Genomic DNA, 12,633 nt, shown 5'->3' with positions numbered 1-12,633 from the left:
CATTCATGCAGCATTCCTGCCAACATCTAATAACCCAGCACACCCCAACCTCTTTAATCACACACATACACATACACAGAATTCCAAATAACGCGCTACTGATTAAATGGACTTTCCCCTATGCCAGCCAGGGTCATTATAATATAGACTGTGGACACACACTTTTCCAGTATTAACATAGACACACATTCATTCACAGTATGCACACACATCTACACACTAATACTTGTATGTAAATACATGCACACACAAACCGCATACACATAAATCTACAAACACTTGGATCAATGCTTTCCACCTTCTTTTAACCTACACTTCTTTCTCACCCTGCCAGTAAAGCATTGCGGTTTAATTCTCACAATGGTTGCTGTTTATTAACATTTATTAACTTAAGTTAAGCAGCCGTATTAAGATTAAGTACTAACAAATGGAGACAGAGTGACTCTCGGTTACTGTGCTAGGCCATTGCGCCTCTTTCTCTCTCGCATGCTTTCTCTTTTATGTTAGTGGAATAAACAGTCTGCTGGCAGCATGTGTATGTGTGTAAATATACTCATTTATGTGTTTTGGGCGCAGAAGGAAATGCCCCATTAGGACACACCCTGACAGACAGTGCCACCACAGCCCTGATATTAATAATTACGGGAAGAGAAGGAACACTCGCACAGACATAAATCACATACACACACGCGCGTGTAATGACTCAAGTTTCTTTAGAAACTCCATAATGACTTTGGCCCATTGCACAACTTTTTTTCATAAAAACAATAAGGAAAATCAGCATTTACTAAAGCATTGTTGTATTAATATTCATAGTTATCTTTAATTTATATATATATATATATATATATATATATACATACACACACTTTTTAAAGTATTTTTTTAATGTGATGTAATATTAATGTATTGATCATTTAAATAAATTCCTAAATTACACCTCACTGAGCCATGTTGACACTTTTGTGTATAGACTATTTTATTTCTAAAGGAAATTAAAAATTAGACAGGTTTGACAATATTGTTTTGTGTCAACACGTAAATGCCATACATGAGCATGTTGCTGTTGTTGGTGTTTTTTTTGTTGATGTAGTAATGAGGGACCCTCTTTAGATCCCCAGCAGCCCCCTCGGCTCCAGCCTGCCTGCCACCACAGTCAGCACATGTGTCCCAGCTGCTTATGCATGAGCATGTTAATGAATGAATACACATGCAACACATACATGTATAGAGTTTATTTAACAGGAACCACCTCAGTGTGACCAAAAGACTACACTAATGTATTTATTTTAACCTTATAAGATAATCAAACATAACTCAGATCCATCACAAGTCCTCCTCTGGTTTAAACCATGAGATCCTGTTACATTCACATGTCAGACCAAATAAATCAGGTAATTTGTGTTGTCTCATAAGACAATGCTTGGTGTGTACATGGATATCCTTGAAAAGAACAGTATTGCAGAATTTTTTATTGTCGTTAAGCAAAAGCTTATTATTATAATATGATTTTTTTTTAAACAAAAAAACATTTGCTTTGTATAAAATGAACAGTGCATCTTTTCTCTACCCTTTTAGAATATATTTAGACCTTTTACAGAGCATAAATAATAAACATAAATAATGTTCCAAATCAGTTTTATAAAGAATGTTGTCATTCACTTTGAAATTTTTGTCTTTGATTTTTATTTTAAAAAAAGTCTGACCTTTTTTGCGGACTCTCTAGCACCCAAGGGGATCCGGGTTGCATCCCATTTTTAAAAAATGAATCATGGTGAATTTTTCTTCTGTAGCTTAAAGGTTTCAACCATTCCAGGATGGGTCCGTGTGAGCCCCTGGGTGCAGCTTATCTCACCTTAGGGACAAACTCAGTCACACTAACACTATCTAGATGGCTGACCCGGTCCCACATCGTCTTCACGCTGTTTCTGCAGTGTGTGTGCGTGGTCTTAAGTGCCTCTCTTTGCTCATTTGGCAGGACATTTCTTATGAATAATTTCTCCTTTGTTTTTGCTAAATTGGATGCTGCGATGTGCACTGGAGTGCCCCCTAGACCCTGCCATGTGGATTGGGACCCCAATTGAGTGCAGGGGTTGGAGAAGAGCGAGCAATGCACATACTTGCTTGCTTATACACACACTTAGCATGGCAAACATTTTCACGGACAACACTGACCCTCTAATAAAGATATTAAGGCCTTATTCAGAGCTCAGTGAACAAGTTTATTCTTGCAGCTTTTGTTAAATCAATTATTTTATTTAATATAATATAGTATTGATTTAATTTAATAGGGTATGGAAGCCTGTTTCTTCCTCAGTGTGAAAAAGTAAAAAAAGGTAATAGCAAGATTAAGTTTGAAATAAGTACTAGTCACAATTACAAGATATAAAGTCACTTTGTGAGATGTTGCATTTACAAAGAAAATAATATAAATTTTTTGATAAAATGTACGTTTTTTTGTACTCTGAAGCAGTAAAATGCTTTCATACTAGGATGAGTGATTAATGAGTGCTGTGTTGCTAAATAAGGTTTAATCATCGTGTTGTACTTAGTTACTTGTTGCCTGTTACTTTTATTTTTGTGGATTGCCTAAACTCGACTTATTCTTAAAATATATCAAGACACACACACAGACACACACATATATCACTCGCCCATTCCTGAGGTATTGCAATGTAGCAAAGAAAAATTATGATGCACATGATAATTGGAGAAGGTGAAGTCATGCACAAGCAAACCAACAGGAAAGTGTCTTTCTCATCATTACATATTTATCTGCCTGTTAATGGCATCTCCAGTGGCACCACAGCCCCACTTAATCCAGCCTCCGCCCCCATGAGGGCCAGTCCTCATTAAGAATCAACTGAATTTTTTATGTTCTATAATTCTTTCATACTTCACTATAATTTGCCTTGATTTGTGTTTAAAGAAAAAAATATACTTTTTCTTAATGCAATGAATTTAGAGTCCTTGGAATTAGAGAGATAGGAAGCGATGGAGATGAACACTGAAAAAAAAGAGTTCAGGGGAAAAATGGAACATTGAAAGAAAAAAGAGTTCAGGAAAATAAAATGGCCTTGTGTCCAAATGTGACTCCTGTGGTTGAGAAGATTTACAAGAACTGAGTAGGTGAATGAATTGGATGGTGGAGGTAATCGGAGGTTGGCTTTATAGCTAAGGATTTTAAAAATGGAATTACTCCTCTGGCCTGGCAGAAAAACTCTTCATTAGCGTCCACCATTAGAGCACAGGAACAGGCCTCTTAGATGATTTACTATGAATGGGATTTTAGAGGACTCGCTCTCCATCTCTGAATTTGAAAATATCCCTTAGGATGCCAAAACAATGCTATGTAAGTTGCTATTAAATGTGTGTGTTGTGCATTTTGGATTGTACTGTACATGTGTCTTTGAAACTTAACTAACTTGTTCCCAGAATTTCATAAAATAATATACACAACAAGCAAACATATACAGGATGAATGGGTTTGTCAATGTGCGTGTGTGTGTGTGTGTGTGTGTGTGGTCTCTTTAGCTAAGCTAACGAGTATTTTGTGCTGTTATGCCTTGTGGTCAATATAATTATTCACCATCTTTAAACTTCTTCAAATTTCTTTTTCTCATCCTTTCTTGTGGCCTCTGTTTGTTTCTCTGAGACATGGAAAGTAATACATTATGGAGAAATAGAGAAGAAAAAAGAACAAACCTACACACTTCCTGTAAAGCGCCAGCCCAAAACAGCCCCCACAAGTGAAATCGGAGCAATTTCATGGTCTGGCCTGCCCTCAATATTATTTAAAAAATACCCTGTTATTATTTAGGGAATAGAGAGAGAGCAGGAGAGAGACAGAGAGAGAGGCGCATGACTATTATCTTTATGTAGGTCCTTTAATTTTAATGCACCGCAGATTTATAGCTTAGCATTCCAGTGTGGAGGCACTGGGCACCCCACCCTGGTCATAAACTCAGCAGGACAGCGCCACAGTATTTGATAGCTCAGCTGTGACACACTGCACCTTCCCTTGTATCAGAGCTCACAGATAGCCTACCTCTTTCTTTCCTGTACTAAATATATACTATTTACTCCTAATCCTATTTTACCACTGTTTTGCACTCTATTCCCCCAATCCCCCTTCCGTGCCTCTCCCTATACCTACGTATTTTGCCACCCACACAAGAAGAAAATGGCAGATTCATTGACATATGAAACATATGGAGGGCCTCAGAACCTCTGTAAAAACAATAGTGTAGCTCTGTTAGCCTGCTAACTTGTTGGAAAATGCTAATAGTTACCCTGTGTTTGTACAAGACAATATCATATAGCATATGCTAACAATTTTACATCTCATGTCAAAGTCAAAAGTGTCATTTCTGGCTGTCTGTGTTTTGGTGTTTGCATTACTTTTTCTGTTAAATTTAGCAGTCACTTGTCTACGCTAACAGGGACGGGATGTATCCCTGTCAAAATGACATGAAAACCAACTTGTCACTATACATCAAATGTAATGTTGTTTTAAAGCACATTTCATAACAGATTCTTTTGATGTAATTTATTTTGGTTTTGGTGAGTATTTGTTTAGCTTCTTCCTCTGTTGAATTAAATGCGGTTGATGTGTCAGCTCAGATGCTGTTAGTTGCCTTGATGCCCTCAAAACACGATGCAATGTCAAAATATAAAATCTTGTGGAATTATGTGTACAATATAAAAAGTTAAACAATCATAGCCTGGGGCAGTCTGGTTTGATTTTTTACCAGAGTTGATCACATACTTAAGTGCAGAGAGGACATTAACTCCAAGAGACATTCATTGAAAGGACACTTTGAACTTTTAAGCAGTTTTCAATTATTCCATACTGCTGACTCTTGCTTATAAGTTTACTAATAAAACTTCTCATCTTTCTCACTAGGCACTTCACAGACAGCCCATGCAGCCGCTAAAGGACCACTCTCCAATCCGAGAGGACCCGGTTCCCAGTTCTGGAGCCGAAGAGAACCCTCAGGCTAATGCAGGTTCAGGCAACAGTGGAGGGGTTAGCAACGTTACCAAGAAACCTCGCTCCCGCACCAAGATCTCTCTAGAGGCTCTAGGCATTTTACAGAGCTTTATCCAAGATGTGGGCCTCTACCCTGACCAGGAAGCGATTCACACCCTTTCAGCCCAATTGGATCTGCCCAAACACACCATCGTTAAGTTTTTTCAGAACCAGCGCTATCATGTGAAGCATCATGGCCGACTGAAGGAGCTTGGATCTGAGGGCGGCGGTGTAGACGTGTCCGAATACCGCGATGAGGAGCTGCTCTCCAGTTCAGAGGATGCAGAGTCCAGTGAAGATGGACACGAGGAGATCTACGGGGGGCATGAGAGTATGCCGGCCGGAGGGGCAAACTCTGTCTCAACTCCAGCTGTTTCTTCTGGCCAAGATGAGAATAAAGACAAAGGCCTGCCTCTGGGGTCAGCCAGACCCAGCTCCCTGCCCCCATGTGGTTCATCCTCAAGTCCCCGAGATCAGGCAGAATATCAGAGATAAAACAGCCTCCACAAAGACTATACTGTAGGTGGGGAGAGGCAAGGAGTGAGCATTTACAACTATTCTGTAGGAGAGGACAGTGCTGCGGATAGATTAGAAATGTACTGACAAAGACAGAGTGTCCTCTTAGGACCAAATCAAACAAGATCTGCATTTTGATTAAGGAGGCATGTAGGTGTTGATGTAGAAAAATTTGTTGTGAGCTACTCCTGGCCTCATACCTCACTTGTTACTTACAGGGATGTGATGGTACAGAAGCTACAGTATCTCTTCAGTGTACTACAAGGAAAGTATTTGGCGTGCTGGAAAGCTTTCATTTCCTAGATGTAAATCGTCAAATTAAGGCAGGTTTCAAGATGGCTGCCTTAACCCCATGTTGTCACAAGCATTCAAACTTGCATGCTAAGACAGTCTTTCACCAAGTATTTCATTTCTAATCCGAAAGCAGAGGATCTATTATAAGACACCACTATCCATGACCCCTCTTCACCTCTACAGGGTTAAAATGGCAGGGACAGAGCTTTAGATGAGCCATGGATCTCCTATAGGACACCAACAACTTTACTCCTTCCCGATCAGGGAGTCTTAGTGGGCGGCTGTGGCTGTCCTCATCTTCCCCTCCATGATGGGGCATTGTCGGTCGCCAACGGAGGGCCGTGCTTGACTGCTAAAGCAGTCAGTTGGGTTGGAGGTACAGATGAGCTCTTGGGTGTACACAACAGCCCAGCCCAGGAACCCTACTATAAACATGTGGTGTGCTGAAAGGTCTACAGTTAGCGCAATGGCGCTTTTGAAGACCGCGCCATCCCTCCCACAACCAGCCACAACGACCATTCCAAGCAGTCCCACACAGTTCAAGAAATCACTCCTTTACCCCCACCACCTATGCACACCCAACACAGACTGCGCACAACATCACTAATCTGTAAGGTTTGCTTTATACAGATATGTTTAAACCATTGGTTTCATTACAGTTTTGCTCTCTCAGAGACAGAGAGAATAAAACGTAATAGGCAGAAAAGGACTGACTGCTATTGACAGAAGGACAATGTTGAGGTAGTAGTCTAACAGCATCTGCTTCTGACCTAGTGGAGAAAAATGAACCATTTCAAGCAAATGCGCTTGTGAGAAAGTGCGGTAGTCCTTCTCTCTTCCGTCACCTCCCACGGCTCTCTCTTTTACTGACTGTTGCCCACAATGTCCTGATTTGACCACACTTAGCCACACCCATCTCCACAGCACTATTTATTGCTATCTTCACCCTCAATTATTATTGTTGTTATTGTTATTATTGTTATTATGGTTGTTCTTGCTGTTATTTTTAGTTCTATTTTCATGGTCTAATATCAGCTCTTGGCTTGCAGCAGATGTTTTGGTGATGATAGACATTGTGAAAGAAAGAAACACTGCCAAAACACAGAGGAAAGAATTAGAAGCAGTTACTGAGTGAATCATGTGATATATACTGTCAATTCTATCAGCATTATGTACTTTTCCAAAGAGAACAGCACTTGGCAGATGAGGCGTTAAATATTAAAACAATAGAATTAAGAGGAATCGTTGGAATTTCTATGATCTTTTTGTGCATAAGATGACAATCCTTCTTTTGAGCCAATCAGAACTCAGCAAGCATGAACTCTGCATTCTGATTGAAAATTTGATCTGTGTAACTTGAGGCAACATGGCCACCTGTTGCAAATCGTCCATGACACCATGGCAAAACATTTGGATCCAGGGTTCTGATTTGTTTTTAAAAAATCAGCTGCTACTTGCTCTTTCACAGATAATAGACAAAATATTGTTGTTAACCATATGCTAACCCTTAAACTGTTTTTGTTTTAAACAAGTGATAATTGTGGTCTATGTCCATGTTTTGTCTATTTCAAATGGAAATGTTTTATTTAGAATCTTTAATGTGCAAAATGATGATGTAGTTCTTGCAATTACTTTGAGCATCCTGACTCTTTAGGGGCTTTCACACCGGAGGAACCTTTTCATAGTTTCTAAAACTAATGGCGGAAGTACCCACTTTTTGCCGTTTTCACACCGTAGGAACTGGGAATGATTTTAGTTCTAGGAACGCCTTTTGGGGGGGGAACTAAATTAGCTCCTACTTCAGAGAAGGGTCTAACCCAGCACAATAGGAACTACCAGTGACGTAATTGTACGTTGATTGGCCGAGCGCATGCAAAACACTAGCACCTGCCATTTTAAAAATCTATGTACACACAAATATTATATGCTATATATTTACTCCACAAACTAACTCTATCTTTACACTGAGAAAATGCAACACGACTTTGAGGGGACTCAGCTAGCGGAATTGGACATCAACCACATGGCAAACACTAATACTTTTTCATACACCGTTTACTTTCTTTGTATAACAGTTCTATCTTATAATGTATTAGACAGGAATGTTATACAGATCGTAAAGTAATGAAGATGGAGAACGCGAGTGTTGTGTGCTCAGGCTCTGGCGTTCTCAGCGCCTACAAAATGAATGTCCGTCGCGCCGTGAAAAAAAAAAAGTCACAACAACAAGTGTGGTTTACGTCACTTCCGAGTTCCTACTGGCAGTGCGAATGCAACGACCCTATGGGAACATATAGCTCTCGGGGAATCACCCTGGTTGCTAGTTACTTGAACTACCTGGTGCGAAAGCCCCTTTTCACACAGTCACAGTGTCCACACCTGCACATGCCTATGAGTAATGCATTCCAGCAGAACATTAGTTAAAAATGGGTATAAACATATTTTTATCAGAAATTATAGAAGATGGCATCCCAATCACAAGGATAAACGTCACACTGTTATGTCTGTTGGGTTGTATTGTAAGTATATAACCTTGAGAAGTTGTTATCCAGTGCATTGATCATTTGTACCTTTTTATGATTTCACATGCTACATTTTTCACTTATATTCAAGTGAAGAACAGAGTAAGGCCTTAAAGACTTGAGCTAGCTGATAAGATCAGGGAGTAACAATAATTCACATGAAAGTGTTAGTGGCATAAGAGCCTGGTGTGCTTACCTGGCAACCATTGACAGCCCAAGAGTGTGTTGTGGTTCTCTGCTACTCACCTCTCTAGAGAGATTGAATTCTTCTAGCCATTTCCTAACCGATTTACCCATCTGCATTGTCTCCTTGTTTTGACTGCACTCTTGCTGTTTGCCTGAGTTTTCCCAGGTCTGCATTTGCCCAAATCGGATCTTTATGGTCAATCATAAGTGGTTATAAACCTTACAGTATGTACCTCCCTGTCTGTCATCGTAATCCCCCTAAAAATCTTAAATTCTTAAATCAGCCACTTTTTATTCTTGTTCACGACTCGTAGGTTATTTCACCCTATAACTTTTTAACTTTTTAAAGTTTGTTACATTTAAGTATTATCTTCCCCTCTAAGTGGTCAACATGCTTTGTCTTCTGAACCTTAAATGGAACGAATACTGGATGTTGCATTGAATGACAAGATACACAATATTCACTGCAGGTTTTGCAAAAGGTCTTTAATAACACGGTAGTGATTGCCTGCTTGATCTACACCTTACTTAAGCCCGTCAATCATCAGTCACTTTTGGAGGCCTGCACCGCCTCTTTCGTTACACTCCGAGCATCTTCTCCAAATCCCGCCACCCTGCTGAGCCAAGATCAGCTGGAGACAAGCACTTCTGATGAGTCCGTCCATATACACCTCCCAAATTACCCTCATAAATGATGAGAGCGTGTGCATGCATGTGTCTGTGTGTCCTAGACTGGTGTTTAACCTACCATGGGGGTGGCTTACCACTCAGCGGGAGCGAACAACCACGCACTTCTTCTACTCCATCACCTCCTCCTCTTCATCTTTGTCAGAGTTAGTGGTGAGAGTGACGCCAAAGAGAAAACAAAGAAGATTCCAAGAGTCCCTGATGAGTACTAGGTCAAGGTCACTGCCCAATTATCCACGTCTTTCATTTTCATTCTGTCTTTTCAGTTCTCTGTACCATCTCTCGGTTCCCTCATTTTCTCGTTCACCAGGCGGGAAAGTAATCGTTGTCTCTCATGCTGTGGTGTCGAGGTTAAGTGGAGGTGATCATGTCTTGTGGAGAGGGACGTTTCTTGAGAGGCAGCAGACTCCTGGCATGTCTGAGAAGTGTTGCAGTTAAGACAAAGGCTTTAGTCATTTGTTTGGTATCTGTTCATCTACAATGCCACTATAACATTAGGTTGACTTTCAAAGTTTTGGGTGGAAAAGCTGAAGGTCTTCATTGCCACTTTCTAATATTTACACACATTATTTAGGCAATAAGGTTTGGACAATGTTCCTAACTTTGATTTTCCTTGCATTTATAATGTGTGACTTAGATATTAAATGTTCAGGTACACAAGAATATCACATACAAAAGAGGAAGAAAATGCATCTCAATAATTTTCAATATCCCATGGATTTCTGAGGAAGGATGCTCTTGCTCGTCTTGCTAATGCTTTAGTTTATCTCACAGTGCCTCTGAACTAAGCACAATGCTCCAGTTCTTTGCTTCGGAGATGACAAAATTAGACGATCTCATAATTTTCATCATTGTTTTCATCGTTTTTGTACTCATAAACGCCTACAATGTGAATCAGGATTGCAACTCCTGAATTGGTACTTTCCTTGTCAATCGAATGCATTGTCATTATCACTAAGTGATAATTAACTTATGTGCATCATTTGGCTTCTTTGTTTGTATGACAATGTTTTGTTCTTTGATTTTGTTTTTCAAATGCTGTTGTTTAAATAAAGTGCATTCAAGGAATTATAGAACTATTGCGTGTGGGTTTGTTCTACCTGCAAACTCTTGACTGAACTGGGTGGTCTACAAGTCTATGGCTCAAATTGCTTTACCCTTAGTCCACATTACAGTCACAGAAGTTAAAAGAAAGTAGTGACTAATGCACAATGCTATGTTGTATTTAGTAGAGGGATTAGAAGTGGAGACAAATGAGTGGAAAGAAACAAAATACAGTTTCGCTTGTACATTAAAGCAATCAAACAAACCATAATAGGAAAAATGTTACTGGAAATGACAATGTAGTGTTTCGTGCTTATCCATTTAGGAGAATTTGAATAAATAAACCACTTGATACTGCAATCTAGTGAGTAATGAAAAATATTCTAGCATATTGCTTCAATGTCTATCTGAAGTGTCTCTATAAATCATTCTTGCATAAGTAAATTCCTTAGAATCAGACATTATTCAAAATATCCATTTTGTCCCAACTGAAAACAAACCTGACTTTCATTTCAACACAATAAACAAGAACTACACTGAGGAAAAGTTTCCTGCATCAATAATTCCACGCCTTATTGCATTTTACAACGTGATTACTGGAGGCTTCTTTGCATTCATTCCATTGTGTGCTCTCTTGGGCTTATTGTGGGTTATGAAATGCACATTTGCATACAAGTGATAAACTTCCACTGGCGTTAACCCCACTGAATTGCCTCAGCATATATGACCACTTTTGTTATTTATTATTTTGTGCAATAGTAAGAATTGGTTTAATTACGTGAGGCCCCATCAGTCCCTTGACCTCATGCAGCCCCGCAGAACTAAAGCCACCCCCAAACTCAGCGTCCTGTCTCTGGCCACCTGCCAGGCTTCCCTCCATCCCATGGTTCCCTTCTCTCCAGAACAGCTTGCAGTGGTGTCCTCTGGTTTTCATTCCACACCAGCCCTCCAATCTCCTAAATTGAACTTATTATTCGCTCAATTGGCTTGCTTTAACCCTTTCTCCCCCTCCAGGTTCAGGCCTGTATGTCATTAGCCAGAGGATTTTTCGGTCGCAGCGAGAGCGTCAGGAGCTGGAGGGGTGTAGCAATAAACCCGTGGTCCCTGGCAGGATTTGCAGTTGCATCCGCTGGAAGAGAGTCAGCGCTCATTCTATGAGTGCAGTGGAGCCAGACCACCCAGAGAGGGATGTGTGGCCCAGTTTGTTTTCTGGCTGATGAGTTTTAGTCTCAGCTGATAGCTTTTGCGACCTGGATCTCTCTCTCTGCTCCTTCATTCTGTTTCTTTCTCTCTGATGTAAATATTTTAATGGCCATCTGTGTGATGCTCTTTATCGCATATCAATAAGACAGAGTTATTCCATAACTGTATGGATATTGGCCAAGTGAATATAAGGGCAGCCTTGTAAGTGGCATTTAAGTCTTCAGAAAATACATACAAAAGGTCCCACTTTATATTAAGAGTCTCCTTTAACTATGTACTAACATTTGATACAATGCACTTATTGTGTTGTTTTTGCATTGTATTTATATTTTCAAAATAGGCTACATGTAATTACACCTGAAATTAATTTCTGTAATTAAATCTATAATTACACTGTTGAGTACCCTTACCCCTTAACCCACTCTTAAACCTACCCATACCAAACCAGTTTTGCAATACAATATGAACACAATAAGTACATTGTACATGTAAGTATGAAGTAGTTAAGGACACCTAATATAAAATGTGACCCAAAAAACCAAATACCAGTGCCTGCTCTTTGAGATCATTCATAAAAGTCCACAAATACTACAATCACCCAGTGGAAAGAATGCTGCCCATCTTAAACAGCAAAAAGGCAGACAAGTATGAAAATCAAGCCCTGGAAAAAAAGCCCTCAAACCACTAAAACAATATAGCCTATATGTGCATGCTCACACCATCAGGGAGGTGTGAATTCAAGGGGTGAATTCAATCAAATTAATAATATTAATATAATAATAAAAAGATTTTTGAAAAAATGAATTAAATTATGGGCAAATCACACACTGTCTCGAGTAGTCAAACTGTCTTATTTTGAATAATTAATTGCTTCACGACAGCTAAAAAATGTATGTTCTATATAGTATGAGTGTGTAGTATGAATGTAATCTGGACGTACTCCATTCCCCATGCTATCATTATCATGGTCGCTTCACTGCCATTCATAAATCCTCTCCTGTGGCCTCATGGGATAGTAAAGTGTCCATCATATGCACACTTCTCTTTGGAAGGCACTTTTTGCCTACTCTTGTATGAGTCACATACTGTTTTTCGCCTACTTTATAGTAAGGAAGTTTGCGATTATTATCGGATGCAGCCTATTATTGA

At 39.6% G+C, this 12,633-nt stretch overlaps 1 protein-coding gene across 1 annotated transcript in view; it reads left to right on the top strand.

The window, feature by feature from the left end:
* The window catches only part of satb2 (SATB homeobox 2), a 43,750-nt gene extending 33,444 nt beyond the window's left edge, over window positions 1-10,306 (top strand). The window contains exon 13 of the mRNA XM_082175147.1: window positions 4,907-10,306. Within this exon, the coding sequence (XP_082031273.1) occupies window positions 4,907-5,527 (621 nt within the window). The 3' untranslated portion in view covers window positions 5,528-10,306. The remainder of the gene's footprint in view (window positions 1-4,906) is intronic.
* Window positions 10,307-12,633: the final 2,327 nt, after the last annotated feature.

This window comes from Leuciscus leuciscus, assembly GCF_965113295.1.
Source record: "Leuciscus leuciscus genome assembly, chromosome: 7".
Taxonomy (NCBI): domain Eukaryota; kingdom Metazoa; phylum Chordata; class Actinopteri; order Cypriniformes; family Leuciscidae; genus Leuciscus; species Leuciscus leuciscus.
This window is presented reverse-complemented; position numbering and strand designations above follow the sequence as displayed.